This window comes from Anabrus simplex, chromosome 2 (genome assembly GCF_040414725.1).
Source record: "Anabrus simplex isolate iqAnaSimp1 chromosome 2, ASM4041472v1, whole genome shotgun sequence".
Classification (NCBI taxonomy): Eukaryota; Metazoa; Arthropoda; class Insecta; order Orthoptera; family Tettigoniidae; genus Anabrus; species Anabrus simplex.
In genome coordinates, this window is record NC_090266.1 from 1,111,802,636 (window position 1) to 1,111,827,708 (window position 25,073).

Genomic DNA, 25,073 nt, shown 5'->3' on the forward strand with positions numbered 1-25,073 from the left:
CAGGCGAATGCCGGGATGGTACCTAACTTAAGGCCACGGCCGCTTCCTTCCCTCTTCCTTGCCTATCCCTTCCAATCTTCCCATCCCTCCACAAGACCCCTGTTCAGCATAGCAGGTGAGGCCGCCTGGGCGAGGTACTGGCCATACTCCCCAGTTGTATCCCCCGACCCAGAGTCTGAAGCTCCAGGACACTGTCCTTGAGGCGGTAGAGGTGGGATCCCTCGCTAAGTCCGAGGGAGAAACCGAACCTGGAGGGTAAACAGATGATGATGATGATGACTTACATGGTTAATTACATGAATTAAGTTAAAAGTTCAGAAAATATAACTGAAATATGTGCTGCATTTACAGTAGAGTATTAGTGGAGTACGTATGAGAGGAATTTCATTGGCTTTCGCTTGAAGAGCAGGTCCATTGATCTGCTGCTTACACTATCTAAGTACAGAGCCTTCACTATCTTTGTGCTCATATGATATAGCCCGCTTGATTTTTAAAAATATTCTTCGAAAGGAGACTGTATTTTATCTCTGTCCTTCCAAATGGTGGAAATCGTTCTGTGTGTTACACCCCAATTCCTTCCGGATGCTGACATTTGTTTCCCCATTTTCTAATCGCCATATTACGTGTTACTTTTCTTCAATATTAAACACTTTCCTTTCCCTTTGCAACATCTTCACTGCGATGTTTGCCGTGACTGTTTAATAGACTGATTTGAAATCACAATAATAAGCCTTACATTGTTGTCCGAAATCCCCAAATCCTTAACAAACAAAAATCAACATTGGACGTTATAGTGGATACATTTATCGGAAAATGTGATCAAAACACGATATGTCGTATTAAGAGACGTCGTACTAAGCGATTTTTAAATACCCTGTACATTATAGGATTTAGACGTGACCGTCAGATGTCGCAATAAACGGTTTCGACTGTGTGTTCCTTCGCAATAAACGTAAGAGCGAGAATGAAATCAAGTACCGCTACCCGGTATGCGCAACTTTTAGTGATACCTGGGCTCCCTAGTGCTGAATCGATAGACCTCGGTTATCTTCGAGATTCGTATTGGCAACATTTGAAACACAAACTATGAATAGCTTATGCATCGCCGTGAGACATCTGGCGTACTGTTTACGTACTTTTTTTTGCTAGTTGCTGTACGTCGCACCGACACAGGTAGGTCTTATGGCGACGATGGGACAGGGAAGGGCTAGGAGTGGGAAGGAAGCGGTCGTGGCCTTAATTAAGGTACAGCCCCAGCATTTGCCTGGTGTGAAAATGGGAAACCACGGAAAACCATTTTAAGGCTGCCGACAGTGGGGTTCGAACCTACTATCTCCCGAATACTGGATACTGGCCGTGTTTACGTACTAGTACTGTTGTTGTTTACACAGCAAAGTCAAACTATAGAATTCATGCTAGGAACAAGATTCGCATCGAGAAATGTTATATAATGTGTGTGCGTGACACAGTTGTTGGCTTAAGATAATAAAGGTTTAGAAAATTCAGATCGATCGATCATACTATCGATTCAATTCAGATTTAATTTCCATTCAGTTGGCAGTATTACCGGAACCCGGAGAGCTCCCTCCTTACTCCTCACCCCCGTAAAACCTGGTATCACTAAAAGTTGCGCGAGTAATATGTATACCAAGCAAGTTGGCCGTGCGTTTTGGGGTTCACAGCTTTGAATTTGTATAGGGAGATAGTGGGTTCGAACTTCACTGTCGGCAGCCCTGAAGATGATTTTCCGTGGTTTCCCATTTTCACACCAAGCAAATGCTCATTTCAGGCCACGACCGCTTCTTTGCCACTTCTAGCCCTTTCCTCTCCCATCGTTGTCATATGACCTATCTGTGTTGGTGTGACGTAAAGCAACTTGTAAAAACAATGTATCTATATAGTGTGAATAATATAGTTCTTACATTATAAAGAGCTCTTATCCATGTCTGATGGAGTGTGTCTGCCAAGTGGAAGTAAAGACACTATGATACCAGACAAGGTCCCCGATGACAGTGTGCTTCTTGGCGGGCTAATCATTAAGTTTCCGCCATGTTTCACCCTCAAACCCGCGCCATTTTATCTGTTTCTTATTTGTGGATTAAAAAGGAGACTGAGAATCATTAATTCCCTCAGTACATATCAGAACATCCCTGTAAGTCACAAGGGTGGCATAGTAAAGTATTCAACTATTTGCTACATTTCTAATGACTAAGGCGAGCAAAAGAGCATCAAAAGGTTTTTTCCAAGGCTCTCGAGACATCGTGCACGAGGTTGGCAGAACTACATCTCCTAGAAATGTAGCCACCTGCGCATGACCGAACCGGATTTCTTCTGAGCAGCAGTTCCGTTCTTTCGCGAATACTAAGAAAAGACTCGAAGGCCGGATCACCTCAAAATAATCTGCAAATTTTTACTGCAGGATTCGTGTCTTTCCGGCCTCATGGTGTAGTGGTGATGTGCCTGCCCTTTACCCGGAGGCCCCGGCTTCAATTCGCGGAAAGGTCAAGGATTCTTACGTGCAGCTGAGGGCTGGTTCGAGGCCCACTCATCCTACGTGATTACAACTGAGGAGCTATCTGACGGTGAGATAGCGGCCGCGGTCTAGGAAGCCAATAATAACGTCCGAGAAGATTCGTCATAGATTATTTCAACAAGGAAAATAACTAGCTTACTAATTAATTCAAAAGTAACAAACGAATCATATACATGGAATTTACACTCTGTTGAAAAAGCTGTACGTTTAATATGTACTAATTACTTCCAGCAATCTACATTTAGTAATATCACTTAACTGTCAAGACTATGAGCGAAGTCAAAATCAAAGTTATCAGAGGTACGAAGCATCTGACTGTACGTGGCGCATACCTTGGCTAGTGATGCATGTTTTAAAACTGAGGTTATACAGAGCTGCCTGGATCTTAAATACTTTTTCCTGGTTTTTTCTTCTTCTCCTCAATTTGTTTACCCTCCAGGGTCGGTTTTTCCCTCGGACTCAGCGAGGGATCCCACCTCTATCGCCTTAAAGGCAGTGTTCTGGAGCTTCAGACTCTGGGTCGGGGGATACAACTGGGGAGCATGACCATTACCTCGCCCAGGCGGCCTCACTTGCTGTGCTGAACAGGGGCCTTGTAGAGCGATGGGAAGATTGAAACGGATAGACAAGGAAGTGGGAAGGAAGCTGCCGTGGCCTTATGTTAGGTACCATCCCGGCATTTTCCTGGAGGAGAAGTGGGAACCACGGAAAACCACTTCCAGGATGGCTGAGGTGGGAATCGAACCCACCTCTACTCAGTTGACCTCCCGAGGCTGAATCGACCCCGTTCCAGCCCTCGTACCACTTTTCAAATTTCGTGGCAGAGCCGGGAATCGAACCCGGGCCTCCGGGGGTGGCAGCTAATCACACTAACCACTACACCACAGAGGCTGACTTTTCTTGGTTTTAAAGAACATTTGTTGAAAGAAACGGGAGGTGTCAATTGTTTAAGCTGAAATATTTGCTTAGTCATCTCTCATCTATTCAGTAGTGACGTGTAGTTATTCAGAAGTTCTATGTAACGGGTGATGCTTCTGAAGACACATATTTGGTATCGTTTTTAATACTGCATCCACATCCTAATTAGGTGAATTATGTTGGAATCAACATATTTCATATGTCTGTCAACTCGGAACAAAGTAAAAGACCATCCAGTAATGCAGCAAAAACACTTAAAGGCGCGGTTTGTTTGCTACTCTTTCTGATGAGGATTTTAGCGGCTGTGTGGCAGATAAACTAAAAACAAGCAGGAAGAACTCTTCATAAAGTTACGGTGCAGTAAAGGTGTCAGAGAAGCGAAACTGTGTGAAGGAGAAAGCCATATCGACTCTCCTACGAAAAAATCAACTGTTCCAGAAAACTCGAGTATTAACTAAGCGGAACATTTTGATATTCAAACATCTGGTGACAAGGGCTTGGGCTATTTAGTACATTTTCAACTACAGTTACGAATCTTTTCTACTTTGTGAATTTCTACAAAACCCACAAGGGTTGTTAATATGACTGATTTATTTCCACAATTGCGACGTACTATACTTTGGTGCCACAGCTATGACCACGTGACTTGTGATGAGGCTACCATGGTGTGTCTCCACCAGAAGACATATAACTAGGGACACACGTCAAGTTTTAAATAGTTGTTGTGATCGAAAGTGGAAAATTGTAACCTGTGATTTTTATGCGGATATTTATGATGTGAAATACGCCATAGTGTACAAATCGAACCAACACTCTGCCAAGAAGGACGCTGTCAAATAGCTAACCTCGCGGAAAAAAGTAGTTCTTGTCAAAGTTTCAAAAGTATGAGGAACATCTATGCGTCTCTCATGCAGCAACTCACGTGATGCTCGGTCTATGTTATGACACTGTGACAAAGGAGCACATTTTAGTCTTCAAAAGTTTTTCCTCTCACTACGGTGTATTAGTGAAGCAAGTTATTATAATAATTCTGCGTGTGGAACAGATTTACAACCGCTTATAAACCACGTGATTCAGCCGCCCTTTCCAATGTAGTTTTATGTAACCCAATTAACGTGTGACATGGTTATACGGCGGCTATTCCCCTGCAGGCGTACTGTGTGGTACTAATGTCCAGTGAACACATATTGCACACGATTCTGTACACTACCGACAGCTTATATTGTCCGCTCGCCAAACATGACTCTTGCCGGACTGAGTAGCTCAGACAGTTGAGACACTGGCCTTCTGACGCCAACTCGGCAGGTTTGATCCTGGCTCAGTCAGGTGGTATTTGAAGGTGGCTAAAATACGTCAGCCTCGTGTTGGTAGATTTACTGGCATGTAAAAGAACTCCTGCTGGACCAAATTCCGGCACCTCGGCGTCTCCGAAAACCGTAAAAGTAGTTAGTGGGACGTAAAGCAAATAACATTATTATTAAACATGACGTTTGAAATCATGTAGGGACGTCCCTTGACCCTGTAACTATGTTACTGTGCAGTGCCTGGTGACCGGTGTAACGAAGAGGAAATCAATGCATAAAACTAGGTAAGAGTGCAGTAATTAATGTCTTAAACACCGAACTGGACGGCGTGTGCACTCTACTCTCGTCGTACTACCAGTATGTTCCCAGCAGTGTAGCGAGCGGATTGCCTAGCAATCGACGGAATGTGCCATCGATAGTTCGAATCCTGCATCGTTCAAATATTTTTGCATCGGTATGATGTTTGAATACGTAAACACAGATCCACGTTTGCCACATTCAAATAGTAGAACGACGCTGTTATTAATATTGTGCCCTGTGTATACTCCGCTGGTTAGGGCCTGAATGTAATCTCTGCTATCATTCGGCATGTTTTCCACAGAGGAATACGTTGACATCCTCCTCATTTATGGGGAAACAAGACAAAGCGCTTATTAGGCACTACGTCTGTACCAGGATCGGTATCCCGACAGGTGACATCGGGCAGCTACGACATTCCGACGTGTTGAAAGACGCCTAAGGACGACAGGCATGATTTCAAAGCAGCCACCAGTCCGCGATAGGCCCGTTACGTCGAGCGAAACAGCAGAGGCCATTCAGAAGGCAGATCGTAATAATTCACACATCCGTGCAAGGGCGATTGCACAACAGGTGAACACCAGCCAGCCGCCCGTCTGGCGAATACTGCAATTAACACACATTTCACCCATACCGTCTTGAGCTACACCAAGAGCTACAAGGGCGGTATTTCCAAGCTCGAATGGAGTTATGTCTGGGGCTATTAGGCAGGCCATTGTATCACACATCTTGTTTTCGGACGAATCGCGCTTCCACAATAATGGGAACGTCAATCGCCACAACATGCACTGATGGAGGCCGGACAATCCTCACTAGGTGCGACAGGCGGCCCATCAAGTACGATGGGGAATGAATGTGTAGTGTGGAATCTCGAGGGATCGCCTGATTAGACCTTCTGTCTATGAGGGCTGATGGACGGGTCCACTCTACTGCACTTACTGCGTCAGGAACTCCCACTGCTGCTGGGGGATGAGCCCTTGCACGATCGTTTGACGATGTGGTTGCAACAGGATGGAGCTCCACCACTTTCAACTTTACCCGTTCGTAACCATCTGAACGAGGAACTGCCAGGAAGTGGATAAGGCGATGAGGCCCTGTTCCTTGGCCCGCCGGATCACCGGATTTAACACCGTTAGACTTCTTCTTATGGGGGCATTTGAACAACATCGTTTTCTATCAAGTGCCGGAGAACCCCGACCAGCTCCGGTAACTCATTACGGACGCCTGCCGAGCAATTATACCTAGAATGCTTCAGCGCGCAGGACTGTCTATTGGACACCGGGCCCGAATGTGTATAAACGAAATCAGTCATCCACATCGAGCATTTGCTGAGATAAAATATTGTCATGGCAGATGTGTTCCTATTATTTCCAGTCTGTATGTGTCCGGCATGCTAACTAATCGGCTCTTCTTAGGGCCACAAACACATTCATTCACACACAATTTGCATGAAAACGGGTACGTATTAAACAAATATTTAAAAAATATGGAATATTCGCCCGGACTAAATCCTCCCACCTCACACGTAAGCGCTCTCCGCTGCATCTTTACCAAGTGCGCTACGATTCTGTACGGCACACTGTGCAGCTTATAGCAAGTATTAGGTTTACTGCGATCACAATATCAATGTAGTATTTCGCCGGCGTGTCAGATCCATATTATCTAGAAAGCACACGCACGTCTTCCAGTGTTTAATACGAGTATAACATTACGGCGTCCTATCATGGTGAGGCAGTAAATACCAAGATATCCGGTTGTGCTGTCTGAGCATACAGGCACGGCAGATGTTTTCAGGACGGAGTTAATATTGTGGGTTGCATAAAACTACATTGGAAAGGGTGGTTGAATCACATGGTATATTGGTTAAGTAGCGGAAGATGCTTATAGACACTTTAAATATTGACTACAAAGAGCAAGGGCGCAAAGTACATTAAGATTGTTTGTTCCAGTGTATGCAACATGCAGGTAAGCTCGAAACATTTAAATACCCGACACAGCTGAGTGTCATGAAATGATTTACTAAGAGGAACAAGAACAGAAAGGGAAAAGCAGGTAGACACGCGGATAATACAACTATAGTAAGACTCTCCCGGCCGCCCGACTTGCAACAGACGAGTGCTACAGAGAATACATTAGTTATAGGCCTAGCGTGTGTAAATTAGCACAAATTGAGATGTGTCTCATTTTCATTTTTCCTATTGTGAGTGCTATCAGTGTATTAAGATGTATATGCAAATGTGTGACCATTGGAATATCCAAGGTTTCATCTCTACCGACATGGCTTAAATCCATGAAGTTGGGTTCAGCTGTTGGTGAATTATTTGCTGACCATGGACCTCTTCATCAATATGTAAGTCCATAAATTTAAGACCGTTGTTGCACATGTAGGTATGTAAAATAACAGTAGTTAGTCGTCATCCGTTTGATAATATTAATAATAATGATATTAAAAGTAATAATGATAAACATGTTTCTTTGTACGAATATGCTTAAGATTTACACTCTTAGGAGATTTCACGCCCTGATTTATTCAAGTCGACACATGTGTTAAAATCAATTATGATTAAAATGTTATTAAATAGAGTTCCATTTTTATTTCCAGTCGGTTGTTATTTCTTTGTTTCGTGATTGAACAGTGATGTCAAGTATTAAAAGCCGTTAGATACTAATAATAACATGTGCTCATTAAGATAGTAGGAGCAATAACATGGTAATTTGATGCACAATTTGAATAACAGGGAAATTTAAGTGAACATTTGGTTTTCGCCACGTTTGGTAAATTTTGAGTTAGACTGATTTTTAATTTTTGTGACAATCAATCAATCAATCAATCAATCAATCAATCAATCAATCAATCAATCAATCAATCAATCAATCAATCAATCAATCAATCAATCAATCAATCAATCAATCAATCAATCAATCAATCAATCAATCAATCAATCAATCAATCAATCAATCAATCAATCAATCAATCAATCAATCAATCAATCAATCAATCAATCAATCAATCAATCAATCAATCAATCAATCAATCAATCAATCAATCAATCAATCAATCAATCAATCAATCAATCAATGAGTAAGGTGCAATTTAATATTGTCTATAAGGTTATGGTCTTCGGTGAAAGTAAGTTAAGAAAACTGAGTTGTAAGCGAAATTGAAAGTCATAATTCGAAGTTTGATAATACACAAACTGACTATGGAAAAAAGACTATGTCATGGTCAGTGAGTGAGACATACCGTTTAGTCACCGAGGCTCGCCCGGAATGAAACACAGGTGATAATAATCATAATTAGGAAATAATCAACACCTAAATCAAAACGCGGAAACTTAACACTTGTAGAGGAAAGTAGTTTTAGTGAGAGTATTTCTATGTACTCTTCTTTTGTAGGTCTTCGCGGGTATTGCGTGTGATTTAAGGGATGTTCTTATTCATATATGAGTGTGTTTAATTGTGTGTTATGTTTCTTGTTTGTATTTTTGTTGCATCAAACCGATGTTGTTTAGAGTGTACGTAATTTCTATCCGAGTGCAGCCCTTGTAAGGCAGACCCTCCGATGAGGGTGGGCGGCATCTGCCATGTGTAGGTAACTGCGTGTTATTGTGGTGGAGAATAGTGTTATGTGTGGTGTGTGAGTTGCAGGGATGTTGGGGACAGCAGAAACACCCAGAACACGGGACTCTCTGAACCGAAGGCCAGTACGCTGACCATTCAGCCAACGAGTCGGACATTTATACAGTGGTAGAATAGAGATTTGGCTGACCACCAGTGCAGGTCAAGTGTAAACAGCATTCTTAAAATAACAGCATTATTCCAACAGGTAATCATTGCACAGATGGTTATTTTATTTTTATTATTAGATTATTGTGAATATTTGATTATTAGTGATCATACTTTCAGGTATTTAAAGATTGATGGATAATTAATGTGGAAATTAATGCGTGCTTGATGTTTCATTAATTAATTGACAAGTATAATATCGTTAGCATCAGTTCAGATGACAGCATTTTTTTCTGATAAAGCAAGGCATGCGGCCTTAGAACAATTAGGATTATGTATGAGTATCATTAGCGTGTAAAGTATAATGAATTAGAATTGTGAGAGAAACTTTACTCATGGCCAGCTTTATGTGTGCTTAATTACGGTAGTTTAACTTTTGACTATTTGGAATGTGATAACCATTGTGTGGATTAATTTTCCAAGTAATGTTATTTTAAGAGTGTTAAATAAGCTTTACTCAATGTAATTCATTTCATTCAAGTAATTCCGATTAAATGATTTAAAATTATTCAATCAATCCATTTGTGGGTAGTTAAAGTAATTATCTTTAATTAAGAATAATGTAGTATACATTTATTGATTTCGAGTTCAGAGTGAGGCACAATAACTATTATCTTACGTTATTGTTTCGGTCTAGAAAGCCAAGAATAACGGCCGAGAGGATTCGTCGTGCTGGCCACACGACACCTCGTAATCTGCAGGCCTTTCGGCTGGGCAGCGGTCGCTTGGTAGGCCAAGGCCCTTCAAGGGCTGTTGTGCCATGGGGTTTGGTTTTTTTACGTTATTGTTTAGACTCGCATTTTTATGCAAATTGTATACAATTTAAGTTGTATCTCAGTTTAATTCAATAAAATTTCCTTTCGCAGTTTGTGTATAATTCCATGATATTTTTAATTATTACAATTTCATTTAATTTAATTCGGTTCTAATTAAATTCGATGTATCTTGTTAAATTCATTCATACAAAATCAGTCTGTTTTCTTCATTTAATGGCTTAGCCCGTAGATTAGGATCCTTTATGTACGCCAAACGAAGACAAAGTGACGGACGGTGTGCGGCTTGGGATGAGAGAATATATGGTAGGTATTCGACCAGCACCGCGGCAAAATTAACGAGACTACCTACTCATGCTAGAAGAGGACAATAAAGGGTACAATACATATATCGACGGGAACGATTCTAAACTTTCTCAAGACGATTCTCGAATTAATTGTAACTGGGTGACCGTATTGTCGAGGCATATTACATTTTTGGCCTTGCAAGTCTATTATACAGGGTGACTGGAAAAAAGTTACGGAAATTGTAAGAGGACTTTGCGTTCTGAAACAAAAATGATCTCTAGCATATTTTATTTCCTCCTAGTGAAAGCTCACTATAAAATCGACATAGAGATGTAAGTTCAATTGTGAGCAACTTCTGTGTCAGCCTATCATCTAATGGACGGCCAAACTCTCGTGCTTGATAACCATGGACGGTGCGCTACAGTAACACAATGCCATGTCGCTCGCTCGCTTACATGTAACCTTGCTAGTAATGGCGCCGTTTCACAGTGCACCATCTGTTCATCATGCCTGAAAAATGTAGCGTTTTTATTCTGATTATCATGCACTAAATTATCCTGAATCGACTGGCGTACAAAACATAAATCCTATTAGTAAAACTCCTCCCGGTTTCGGGTGGGCACAAACATTTGTTTTGTGAAGTATATCGATAAACACAGTATATTTCGTTCATGTCAAAGTCCACCACACTGCAAAATAATATCTGAATTACATACCCACGTAACATAACGTATATAATAGTAGTAAACGTTGCAAACACGTCCTGTTGTATTGAAAAGTATTAAAGGCTAAGTTGACAACAGGGAATCCTAGGCCGTACGTTATCATTGTGGTTTGACAGGTGTTCATCAGAAATGTACATTACAATTAATATAGATTTCCTGACGTAACATGTTGGATCTTCACAGCTCAACTTTAGAGACCTACGCCACTGAGGAGATATGTTTAGTGATAATTGATTTATGTTAACTGTTTATGTATCGTACATACTGTGAACTTTCATTCATTGCAGGTAGAACAACAGACGGAAGATGAGGAACAGGGAACTGTTGCTGAGAAATGTAGAAGTAGGAGGAAGGTAAAAGGTAGGAAAGGGAAATGTAGATTAGAGGATAGGAAAAGACAAGTGGAACGGGGTCATGGGAGAGAAAAGGTAGGAGGAAGTAGCTTCTGCAGCTGTCAGGAAAGATAGGGCTGACCGGGAGGGGAGAGGATCAAATAAGGTGGGTAGCGTTGAGGCTCTGGTCATGGGGGATTCCATTGTTAGACATGTGGAGAAAGTGTGCGAAAGGAAAGGGAACCAGGTTAGAGTGTTATCCAGGAATTAGGTTGAGGCAGATGTTGAGGAAAGTAGAGGAGAAGGAGGAGGGGAATGAGAAGGTGGTAGTATTTCACGTTGGTACCAACAATGTTCGTGATGTGTAGGATCTGGTAAATGCAGCACGTGTGGAGGGTGATTGGGGATTTAAATGAGACTATGGAGTGGGTATGTGGAAAACTGGGAGTGATATTTCTAGATCCTGATAGGTGGGAAGGAGATAGGGATCTGCGCTTAGATGGCCTTCACTTAAATCGCAGTGGTGCGTATAAGTAAGGAAATTTGTTACGAAGGGTTGTAGGGAGGTACATTCAGTGAAACGTGGTGGTCTAGGGAGTGGTGATAATGGTACAGGTATCTGAAAGTCAAGTAGGGATGACATAAAAATGTTGGTGTTGAACTGTAGAAGCATTGTAAGGAAAGGAATAGAATTAATTAATTTAGTAGATATATACTTACCAGATATTGTAATAGGAGTTGAATCATGGCTGAGAAATTATATAATGGATGCAGAAATTTTCTCACGGAAATGGAGTATGTATCGTAGAGATAGGATGGAAATGGTGGGAGATAGAGTATGCAGTCTGGTGAAAGAAGGATTTATAAGCTACGAAAAAGTTAAAGATGACAAACATCAGTTCTAGGTGTAGGGCTAATTTCTAAAGATAATAGGAAACTTGATGTCTTTGGAGTGTACGGACCGAGAAATGGTAGCGCTGACGCTAATTCGGGATTATTTGATAAGCTATGTGTGAAACGACATGTAAAGGGAAGTGATTGTGGCGGGAGATAATTTACCAAATGCCAATTGGGAAGGTAATGCGAACGACAGGGAGCATGACCAATAAATGGCAAATAAGTTAATATGGAAAGGACAGCAGATTCAGAAAGTGATGGAACCAACTAGAGAGAAGAATATACTGGACGTGGTGCTGGTAAAACCAGATGAGCTGTATAGAGAAACCGAAATAATAGATGGTATTACTGATCATGAATCTGTTCTTGTCCTACTTGAAAATAAATGTGATAGAAAGGAAGGTCTTCAGAGTAGGCCTATATGACAGTACCATATGTCTGATAAAGCAGGCATGAGGGAGTTTAAAAAATGTACAGATGATCGGTCGAAAGCGGAAAATAAACGCAAAGAGACTCTGGGATGGGTTTAAAGTAATTGTTGACGAAAGTGAAAACAGGTTTTTACCTTTAGAGGTGATAAGGAACAGCAAAGACCCATCTTATGACACAAAGAATTAAGGAGGCTAAGAAGGAGGTGCAGGTTGGAAAGAAATAGACTTAGAAATGGCTGTGGAAGTTAGGATAAATTGAAGGAACTTACCAAGAAATTGAATCTAGCAAAGAAATCAGCTAAGGATAGTATGACGGCAAGCATAATTGGCAGTCATACAAAGCGAAAAATGGAAGTGTATGTATAGGCACTTTAGGGCGGAAACTGGTTCCAAGAAGGACATTCCAGGAATCATTAATGGTCAAGGGAAGTGTGTATGTGAGGATACTCAAAAGCCAGAAGTATTCAGTCAGCAGTATGTAAAGATCGTTGGTTACAAGGATAATGTCCAGATAGAGGAGGTGACCAATGCTAAAGAAGTACTAAAATTTACATATGATAACAATGACATTTGCAAAGAGATACAAAATTTGAAAACTAGGAAAGCAGCTGGAATTGATAGGAGAGCGGGGGATATAGTAAAGGCAATGGGTTGGGATATAGTGCCATATCTGAAATACTTATTTGATTATTGTTTGCATGAAAGAGCTATAGCAAATGAATGGAGAGTTGCTATAGTATCCCCTGTGTATAAAGGAAAGGGTGATAGAAATAAAGCTGAAAATTACAGGCCAGTAAGTTTGACATGCATTGCATGTAAGCTTTGGGAAAGGTATTCTTTCTGATTATATGAGACATGTTTGCGAAATTAATCACTGGTTCAATAGAAGACAGTTCGTGTTTAGGAAAGGTTGATCCACTGAAGCACAACTTGTAGGATTCCAGCAAGATATAGCAGATATCTTGGATCCAGGAGGTGAAATGGACTGTATCGCGATTGACCTGTCTAAAGCATTTCATAGGGTGGATCATGGGGGGGGGGGGGACTTGTAAAAATGAGTTTAATTGGACTACACAAAGTTGTGACTGAATGGGTTGCTATATTTCTAGAAAATAGATCTCAGAGAATTAGAGTAGGCGAAGCTTCATCTGACCCTGTAATAATTAAGAGGGGAAAATCTCAAGGCAGTATTTCTGGACCTTTATCTTTTCGTATATATACCAGGTGGCTCCCGGACGCCGTACTTTCTACTTATAAATGTCCCGCATGCATAAGTGATGTGTGGGACGTCTACCACCTACTTTTAACAGGGGAACAACTGCCAGCGGGCAGGTTACGTCAGAATATGAAGAGATAAGAAACAAAGTCACACTCGCAGCATGTTACTCAGCGTTCCCGGTCGAATGCACCCCTTGCATTAGTAAACATCATTTTCGACCGCATACTTCTAGGCTGGTGTATGGTACAGCCGCATTATATTTACTGTCTGCTTATCGACAATGGCTAGTGTGTTCAGCAGCGATGAATACACATACATTACTTTTAACTGGACTGCCAGGTCGGAATGCAACCGAAGCTCCAAACAGACATATGCCGTCTACACAAGTATTTCACCGAACAGTACCGTGTTTGTTTCATACAAGCAACTCTTTTATCGCGTGGAATGTCTACACGTGTATGAATTAACACGTTATTAAATTTCCTTTTCTGCATCTTTGGCGTGTTACCAAACAGTTGCGGCGATTAGGGGGTGGGGCGAGAAGGGAACGTCGCCCCCGCCCCTCGCCACTTTGTGGAGTAAACATTACATATTCACTTTAGCCACTTGGAACTAGGAATTATTATTTTTTTGCTAATTGCTTTACGTCGCACCGACACAGATATGACTTATGGCGACGATGGGATAGGAAAGGCCTAGGAGTTGGAAGGAAGCGGCCGTGGCCTTAATTAAGGTACAGCACCAGCATTTGCGTGGTGTGAAAATGAGAAACCACGGAAAACCATCTTCAGGGCTGCCCACAGTGGGATTCGAACCCACGATCTCCCGGATGCAAGCTCACAGCCAATTAGTTTTAAAAGAAACGTTATCTGTACAAGCCTTTGTGTCTTACCTGCTAATTCTTTCCTTTATTTTCTTTAATTTTATAAACATAATGTTTGGCGGAAATAAGCACCAAATGCCGTTCGTCGCGGCTAACCGATTTGTATAGCGCTACGGCAAGTAGTGGAGACTTTGCATGTGCTGTAGGGAAGGGTAGTAGGGGTATAATGTTTTTGCCAAGGTCGTGGACACTGAGTTATAATTCACCCTATGACGCACGCATTCGTCAGTCTGGCAGCCTCTTCAGTGTCTGTTAGTTCTTTAGTGTGTACTAAAATACTAAATAACTTTTAATTGCATGATCATGCCGTACTTCTATTTAATTGTACCGGCTGAGCTAGCCGTAGAGTTAGGGCCGTGCAGCTGCGAGCTCGCACCCGGGTGATAGTGGTTTCGAATCCCACTGCCGGCAGCCCTGAAGACGGTTTTCCGTGTTTTCCCATTTTCACACCAGGCAAATGCTGGGGCTGTACCTTATTTAAGGCCATGGCCGTTTCCTTTCCACGCGTAGCCCTTCCCTGTCTCATCGTAGCCATAATTTCTATCTGTGTCGTTGCAACGTAAAACCAATTGTAAAAAAATATTCTACAATTTTGCTTTACGTTGCACCGACACAGATAGGTCTTATGGCGACGATGGGACGGGAATGGTCTAGGAATGAGATGGAATGTTCAGGAACACAAGTGATAGCAATGTAGCAAATGCTTGGAGAGAGGGGGTACTGTCTATAAATATAGAAGGGACGCCATGTTGTAACAAAAACGACAAGTGAAGGGCATTTCTTTTTTATGCTTTATTTCCAGGAAACAGGAAGAAAAATGCAATGTATAGCCAAACATATAAAAATGGCTAAATAAATGACAAAGGGTCGCCGGTGAGCCCAAAGATGAACGCTGGCGTTGAGTTAAGGTAGGTGATACGCCATCTTACCGCCTACTATATCTTGTTTCATGATGTTAGACTTATATGTATTTGAAGTAGGCATTTATGACGCAGTTGGTCACCCATATGTTATTTGTGAATGTCAGAATATGACGAAAAGGGTCATCTGTTTTATTTTCTGCTTGGATAAATTTTTAAAGTATTGCGAGTGCCGTGTAATGTTGTAAAAGTTACTAATGAGGGTTTCGAAGTGATACCACGTCCAAAGTAGATCATCATTTCCATGTATTTTATTGGTTATATTTTGTGATGTCAAATTAAGATGTTTATTCGACGTAAAATTTTCGGTTGAAATTTTATGGAATTGGTGCGAAAGGGATCCGTGGTTACCCATTTTCAATCGGATGGAAGCGTTGTGTGTAGTGTTGAGTAATGCAAATCGGTGGATTTTGTCAGTAAATTTGTCAGTCATTTTCGCGAAAATCCAGTTTTAAAATACGAGATCATTTTATGCGAAGTTGTTCATCATTAAAGTATTGTGCGTTATTAGGCGTCGTGGATTCTAGTAAGGATTTTTATTTCAGTTCTTTTGTTAGTGAGAGTCGCCGAGTTTGAGAGGTTAGATTTGTCGCATGAGTTAGAGATAGGATTTGTGAATCAGGTGATTGGAAGCCCGTAGATGATGGCGGGACTTTGGTGTGAGCCCGAGGAAGATTTTATAATGTTTTGGATGGAAAGTAGAGTACGAGAATCCGCGCCGGCATTAATTTGCGACGTATACAATTATTGTGGGACATTTAAAAGTAAATCTATGTGCATATTGGTTTGGTCAGACTATCGTATTTTGTTCTATTTTGCGAAGTCAAAAGTGTTCATTCTTTGAAGCCAGCATGTATGACGATGACATGTGTTTCATGTTGAAGCTGACAGACAGAGGAGGGTCGTCTGTTGCGATACCGCCAGCTGATCGATAGGGCACGGTTTTTGTACAGCGGAAACGTGTAGAGAGTTACGTATTGAAACAAGATTGCATTCTTGGCAGCGGATATCATTAACTACGGGATCTAGTTGAAATTTTCATCCGGGAATAACGTGTAGGTTATTAGATACTGCGAATTTCTTTAATTGAGATTATAATGTATATTTGAAACCCTAAAGTTAGAGTATAATGAGAGAGGTTAGCCAATTTCAGTGTTGTCCAAAATATAGAGTGGTGGTAATGATGATTGTTTTGTTTGTGAGGGTGCACAAACTTTATGAAATGTTATGGCAAGATATGACATCGTAATCGGCTTACATTATACGGCGAGTTACTTTTGGTTTGTACTAGATTACTAGGGTTATCCAAGTATTAATAATGGCTAGGGTTAGGTTAGATTTAAAGTGTGATGTCATGAAACAAGATATAATACTGGACATAAATGATGTAAAAAAATTTCCGGCTACAAAATAATGCCAGATGATAAACATTAAACATAAATTGAATATAACTGCGTCAAACGTAGAGTAGGGACTTATGAAAGAAACCATTCGTCCGTGGAGATAGAATTTGTTGTTCATTAAGATTTCATTAAATCATTTTTAATTTATTTAATTATTAAATTCAGTGGAACCGTATTTGTGAAATAACTATAAAGCAAGCGAATAACTTGGAGATGCATTCTGGATATCTTACTTTATTTTCTGGGAATATTTAAGTCTTAACGTAACGATTAAGGGGACATATTCGAAGGTAATGGATTTTGCTGCCACAAAGTATTGTGAGCGTTGTTGTTGTTGCATTATTTGACTTTGATTGATTGAGCAGTAAATATGCTGGGGTTAGTAAAGTGGAAACTTTGGTCATCAACCGATGTAACTTAATTGTGTTTGACCTTCAGCTTAGAAACTTGGATGGTCATGGGGTCATCAACCTCAGGGACATAGATTAGGGCCATATGCCACTGTAGCATCATTTTCCTTGCGGTCATCATCCACAATGACTTTAAAGTAACTGAGAAGTTTAGAGGTCGGTCCATGACATAGTCGCAGGTCACATCGATTCAATTAAGGGTCCATGCCGTATAATCACTGTGTGGCACACACCGATTGGACTGCGTTAATTATACCCAGAGCCCTGTGTTCGTATTACGAGGGCTGGACCATCACGAATCATTATGATGGTGCATGTAGTCTCACATTGAAGCCGATTTTAAGGATTTCCAGACTTTCCTTTCTTAATTTAATAATTAAGACAATGGTTTCTAGTAAGGATGCCCATCAGGCAGTTAAATCAAAGGCCCAAACCACCGTTCGGACCCTCTGTATAAAATGATTGTGGTGTTAAGTGGACAAGATAGAGTCCGAATTATACATGGTTTACAAAATATTAGTTTCTTCAGAAAGTTTTTCCAAAAATAAAATACAGTATTTTATGAATAGTTCTTTCATTTGAGTAGATAGATTAGGATTACTGAACCCTACCTTTTACCTCAGCAAGTGACGAAGAACCCGAAACGACCCAAGAGACAGATCTCATGAAGTTTTGCTGATAGGTAAGGAAGGTAGGTATTCTTCAGAGTGGACCAAAGGGTACAATATATATATATATTAATGATATGAATAAGGTAGTGGAATTAGAGATAAGGCTATTTTGCAGGTGATTTTATTCTATGTCGAGTAATTAATAAATTACAGGATTGTGAGCAACTGAAGAATGACCTCGATAATGTTGCGAGATGGACAGCAGGCAATGGTATAATGATAAACGGGGTTAAAAATCTGGTTGTGATTTTCACAAATAGGGAAGTCCTCTCAGTTTTAATTACTGTGTCGATGGGGTGAAAGTTCCTTATGGGGATCACTGTAAGTACCTAGGTGTTTATAAAAGGAAAGACACACAAATGTGATTGTAAATAAATGGTACACATCTCTGCACAAGGTTATGAGGGTGTTTAGGGGTTGTAGTGACGATGTAAAAGAGAGGGCTCATAAGTATCTTTTTTGCTATTTGTTTTACGTCGCACCAACACAGATAGGTCTTATGGCGACGATGGGACAGGAAAGGCCTAGGAATGGGAATGAGGCGGCCGTGGCCTTAATTAAGGTAGAGCCCCAGCATTTGCCTGGTGTGAAAATGGAAAACCATCTTCAGGGCTGCCGACAGTGGGGTTCGAACCCACTATCTCCCGGTTGCAAGCTCACAATTGTGCGCTCCTAACCGTACGACCATCTCGTCTGGTCATATAAGTCTCTGGTAAGACCCCAACTACAGTATGGTTCCAGTTTATGGGACCTCACCAGGATTATTTGTTTCCAGAACTGGAAAAAATTCAAAGTAAAATAGTTCGATTTGTTCTGGGCGATTTCCGACGAAAGAGTACCGTTACAAAAATGTTGCAAAGTTTGGGCTGGGAAGACATGAGAGAATGAAGATGAGCTGCTCGACTAAGTGATGTGTTTCGAGCTGTCAGTGGGGAGATGGCGTGGAATGACATTACTAGACGAATAAATTTGAGTGGTGTCTTTAAAAGTAGGAAAGATCACAATATGAAGGTAAAGTCGGAATTCAAGGGGACAAATTAGGGCAAATATTCGTTTATAGGAAGGGGAATTAGGGATTGGAATAACTTAACAAGGAAGATGTTCGAAAATTTTCCAATTTCTTTGAAATCTTTTGGGAAAAGGCCAGAAAAACAACAGATAGGAAACTGCCAGGTGATCGTCTACCCTAAATGCAGACCAGTAGTGATTGACGATATATCGGGCGCCAGGAAATGTTCTCCGCAGCGCCTACGTGATTTTCACGCCTACAAACAAACAAGCAAGCAAGCAAGCAAACAAACAAACAAACAAACAAACAAACAAACAAACAAACAAACAAACAAACAAACAAACAAACAAACAAACAAACAGTAAACGTTCAACTTTGTACTAACCACAGCAATTCATAACAGATGCTGGAAGTGTTGTCCTTCTGTTCGAAGACAGACTTCAATACGTCTACGCATATTGTGGAAGACGTTCACTAAAATTTCTTGCGTAATGGACTGCACATAATTAAGTTCATCAATCGTTTTTCGTCTGTTCAAAGCGTATTCCTGCCTGTTCCCTGTACATCGTGAACTGAGCCGGTTTTTGATTTTTACAGTGGTTTTCACCCACAACAGGGCATACGTGATAAAACTTACAGGAAATGATGCTTTAAATTTCTCTTTATCAATGCCCCGCTTGTCCACCCCATCCCCTATACGTGTCGAGTCGCACAGTGCACTCCTACTGTATTATTTGCCAACTGCACATAACATGTAAACAGCCGTTGACGTGCGGTCCTCACTCACGCGCTCTCGTCTGTACTCCGTTCACTAGTAAGGGTTGTGTTTGTTTCTGCGTACCCCACATATTTTCCTTGAGAATTTTGACGTTCTGTTGCTAATTCAGTGCACTACGTCGCAGGACCTTATTCTACGTCGTAACCTCACTGAGAGGTAATTCACTCCACCGGTATTTTACTACGGGGCATTGAACTCAGTGAACTAGAACCACTTTATCCAAACTACTAGAAAAATGCAGACGCGATGTGGGAAAATGCTGACGCAGCACCCATTGTTTCAGGACATACTTTGCTCTACTACTATTATGCCCATAAATTATCCGTTATTTATTTCAGATACTCCGTATAATATGCTAAGAAATATGACATTACGAAATTCTCTCATGATTATTATTAAGAACCCAAGTTTCAAGGAAGCTTCATTGACCGTAAAATTAAAAGATAAACTGTGCGTTGCGCGAATTCCCGAATTATGCACTGATGTAACATCATAATTCATTTTGTAAACTTGGGTACCTGCTGTATGTGATTCCTAAGAGCAACGCTGTTTTCACGTTTTCTTCACTCCAGGTATATAAGATATTTATGTCATGTTGGAGACGTTCCATATAATTCTTAAAGTTAACTTCTCGGCCTATCATTTTTATTATTATCATTACTATTGGAAATAAACTTAGTCGCCTAGTCTTACTACGACACCACAGCCGTTGTCGTTTAATCTCAACAGACTCGCATAAGTCTAGCAGTTCTTCAGTGTGAACTTTGTAGATATGGTTGGAAATGGAAGTTATGAGAACTATACTCACTTCGCGAACAAGGAATTTATCAGGTATAATAATGTTATTGTTCTTTACGTCCCACATTTTGACAGTTTAAGAGACGCAGAAGTGCCGGAATTTTGTACGACAGGAGTTCGTTTACGCACCAGTAAATCTACCGACACGAGGCTGACGTATCTGAATACCTTCAAATACCACCGTACTGATCCGAGATCGAACCCGGGACCCTCTGAACGGAAGTCGTCAACACTGCCCATTCAGCCAGGGAAGCGGACACGATCTGAAAGTTAAATTTCAATAGCACTCCATAAGAAAGCAACATTAGAGGGATGGTCGGAGATTCCTGCATTTTAGTGCGAATTTTTGGTAAAATCTGTGCTTAGAAGACTGAAGGAAATTATCAAACGTACAGGATTCCCCACATAATATTGGTACATTTAAAAAAAAAGGACTTTTATATTTTTATCAGTGTGCGCTCGGGTTTAACTCTGAGACAGAAAATGTTCTGCATGAGACGAATCACTTCTCTTCTGCAGCGTTGATTCAAGAAGTAAATCGTGAAGATGAACGATATATTTGTTCATCTGAGAAATACTATGGAGTACAGTATAAGCTTTGAGTAGTTTACAAGTATCAGTCACAATTCCCATCTAGTAGCGTTAGAGAAAGCGCGCTCAATTTTTAAATCTCATTTTATGTGATTTTGCCAGTTCGGTCCCTTGGCTGAATATTCGGCGTAGTAGTCGTTTGTTCATAAGTTCCCAGCTTCGATTTCCGGCAGGGATGGGGATTTCAGCAATGTCTAGCTCGGGGCTGGGTTTCTGTGATTTTCTTAATACACATCTAGCAGCAACAATAACAACCACAGAAACATCCCTCCCATATCTTTCTGGAACGTTTGAAATCAACAGTCATCATTAGTTTCCAAAAACGTTTTACTGGCTTATGTTTACATTTGATTTTTATTCTTCTCCTTCTTGGTCTTTGTGGGTACGATCGGCCCAGCTTTACTGCGGGATGTCCTTCCTGACGTAGTCTTAAACACTGAAAATACTTAATTGTGTGTGAAATTGTGTATGATGATGCTGGATTTAGAATGTTAACTAGTAGTATTTCCACCGGGCGAGTTGGCCGTGCGCGTAGAGGCGCGCGGCTGTGAGCTTGCATCCGGGAGATAGTAGGTTCGAATCCCACTATCGGCAGCCCTGAAGATGGTTTTCCGTGGTTTCCCATTTTCACACCAGGCAAATACTGGGGCTGTACCTTAATTGTGAAGCTTATTTCCAAAAGGTACCAACTCCAAAAAATCGAAATTGAGATTATGATGGAAAACGTACGTTGGTAAGTAGCTCCATCGTATGAAAGAAAAAGAAATAGCCAAAACGACCTAAATCCATATCAAACAGGGCATTAAAAATCTCGTTTGATGCCAATAAGTACCAAATCCTGCGGCCTGAATGTGCCAATACGTACCGTATCCATGCAGCCAATGAGAGGCCATTTCTGGGTCACGTGAGCAGCAGCAAAATGGCAGCGCTATGTTTATATGACGTGAAGTGACAGTTTTCTTACGAAGTTGGTTTTGTTACTGTGTGCTATTTGTTTGTCAAAAGTATGGAATCAGATATCTGAGATGAGTACTGTGATACTCCTGAAGCAGTAAATAAAGCAAGGAAGAGTGTATTAGCTCCAGATAAATGGAAGAAGACGCGTGCTAAAGTGCAAAAATACGAGAGTAAAGCGAGTGTTAAACCAAAAATTGCTTGTTTCCACAATGTCGGCGAGTTTTGTAGAGCCCGTGATTCAACAGAACAAGAAACAGTAGCGTTTCATGGTGCCTTCTGGGAGAATAAAGACGCTGTTTCAAAAAAAAAAAATATTGCTTCATATATTGAAGTTGTATCACCAGAAAGGCACAGGCCTAATCAAAAGACACCATGTACGCGTGTTTCGAAGAAAATGACGATTAAATATAAAGCTGGAAGTGATAGTGGTGTTGTCAGAGTGTGTAGGGATACATTTTAAGCCTCCTGAATGTCAGTCGAAGGAAAACTGAGAATGCTCCTAAGGAGAAGAAAGAGAATTTCTTTAGTTCACTACTGGTACTTTGCATTATTTTCATTGTTTTGTTCAATTTTATTTAATATTATTCAAATAATCTATGCCTTCACTGTAAATACCTTAAATCTGACTATTTTATAACTAAACACAGTCAGTTTTATCAAAAATTCTGATGACTGCAGTGAAATTTATGTCTTTCAGGTGAAGATATTTAGAGGTTCAGTGCCAAAAAGTACCAAATCCATAATTTTCTTTGAATATTTCCTTAACCGCAAAAGCTTCAACAGAAATAATTTGTACGACAATGCATTTATTCCATCTGAACATAATAAAAATGCTAAAATGAATTTTCAGTTGAAATTTTACACTCTGAGCGTTTTTCCTCTCTCCTGTAAAATATTACTTTTTGGATTTGGTACCTTTTGGAAATACGCTTCTCAATTAAGGCCACGGCCGCTTCCTTCCAACTCCTAGGCCTTTCCTATCACATCGTCGCCATAAGACCTAACTGTGTCTGTGCGACGTAAAGCCCCTAGCAAAAAAAGTAGTATTTCCTTTCCATGGAATTGCTTGTTGTACTCTTTTGTTGTTGTTGTTGTTGTTGGGTAATTATGTTTTATTTTTACTTTATTATCACACTACTGTAGGTGGTCATTGCCACCGGGATATTTCTCAGTTGCGATGTATTTGTTAATCATAATAAAAAACCCTATGTAGAGGGTTTATGTGGTGGTTGGTAGCCGTGGTATATTGTGTGTATATAAGGACGAACAGAAACACCCTGTCCCCTGCTGTGAAGTGAGCCCCAGGGTCCTGTACGCTGACCACTCAGCCTTTTGATGTACTACTACTAGTTTTACGGCCCACTATCGGAGGCGCCGAGGTGTCGGAGTATTTACCTGATACTGTTGGTGAGCAGCCTCATATTTCGTGTACTGCGCCACAGCTCGCGGATCACGAACGTGTAGCACACGATCATGAGCGTCCCGGGCACTGCCAGCAGCACCGTGAACTCGTACAGTGGGATGAATAAGGTGTCCACCTTATCATCGCAGTAGTGCAGCGTCACGTTCCTTTCCAGGTTGGTGTACGTGATGGGGTAAGTGTCCTGTGAAACACAAACAAGGTCAGCGATTAGAATAACAGATGACGTCAGCTACATGGATAGCGCACAATAATAATGTTATTTGCTTTACGTCCCACTGACTAATTTTACGGTCTTCGGAGACGCCGAGGTGCCGGAATTTAGTCCCGCAGGAGTTCTTTTACGTGCCAGTAAATCTACCGACACGAGGCTGTCGTATTTGAGCACCTTCAAATACCACCGCACTGAGCCAGGATCGAACCTGCCAAGTTGGGGTTAGAAGGCCAGCGCCTTAACCGTCTGAGCCACTCAGCCCGGCTATAGCGCACAATATATACCTGATTGTAATTGTGCGCTCTTACCAGGCAAATGTGTGACGTCTACATACTTTCCGACTTTTAGACATGGGATTATCTCTGCATTAATACAACATGATAGGGGAAGACAGTGTAATATGGAACAGCGTGTAATTTGGACCTATAACATTTTTGGTATTTGCAAGTTTGGTCACCCGCTGTCTGAGGTAAGGTCAGCAAGGCAGTCGAGGGTATCTTTCTTCCTGGAAGTCGTTTTGCTAGTGGACTTAAGGCTGAAGAGGGAAGAGGAAAATAATTTTAATACTCACATTCCTAGTAAGCTTATACTGTTACGAATAAAACTCCGTCTGTTTAATTACTCGTAATTTATTTCAGGATGACCCAATAAATGCACACACACACACACACACACACACACACACATATATATATATATAAAGGGGCCCATTCACAGTCGAGCGGGTTGGCGAGCCCGTTCGTGACCTTGGTCGCACTGACCGGCTCGATGCTGTACGGGGGGTTGTTGAGGGTTGGGCTCGAGGTTGGGTCCGTGTTGGCGGTTCGACTGCTAAACCAGCGAACCCGACCGGTTCGCCAACCCGTCAGTGTGTGTATGGCCACTACCTGACCGGCTCACTGTGGTTTCGTCTGTAGCTTAATTTGGTTTCTGTGTGAGTTAATTAGGCCTACCTCAAATAACAATGACTTTTGAGAAGAATACGCAGTTCCGGGAAGAATTTATTGAAATGTACCGGGCGAGTCCTGGAGCTTTCCCAGCCTTGCGTCGCGCAATGCCTTCCAGGTGTTAGTGCGACATTCAAACACTAATAACAATAACAACAACAATAATAATAGTAATAATTGTAATTTGAAGAAGAAGAATCCATGGTCTCCCGATACTCTCGTACAAATATTATTAGCATATAGACCATTGTGCTATGACATATGACTCCGGCGCCTCTGCACTTAACTTGTTAATACTGTAAGTATGTATCATACATTACTGCAGTAGTGGAATTTTCTGTATTTCATAATTAGTAGTGAAATAACATTTCCCAAACTAATCACTTTCAAAAGAATATTACGTTTGTTTTATAAAAACGATCTTATAATACATCACAATCAAAATTGTGTAGGCCCACTTACGTGCAAATATTCCGACTGCAACGTATCGAAGATTGCCCAACACGTCTCAGGAATGATTTTTTCCAAGTAGCTGAGGAGATATTACACTGCTAAATTTCAGGTCTTCA

At 41.0% G+C, this 25,073-nt stretch overlaps 1 protein-coding gene across 2 annotated transcripts in view; it reads right to left on the reverse strand.

Moving 5' to 3' along the window:
• Positions 1 to 25,073, reverse strand: part of LOC136863322 (allatostatin-A receptor) — a 1,657,357-nt gene that overhangs the window by 84,790 nt on the left and 1,547,494 nt on the right. For both annotated transcript variants that reach the window (XM_068225909.1, XM_067139709.2), the window contains exon 7: positions 23,319 to 23,527. In XM_068225909.1, the coding sequence (XP_068082010.1) occupies positions 23,319 to 23,527 (209 nt within the window). The remainder of the gene's footprint in view (positions 1 to 23,318; positions 23,528 to 25,073) is intronic.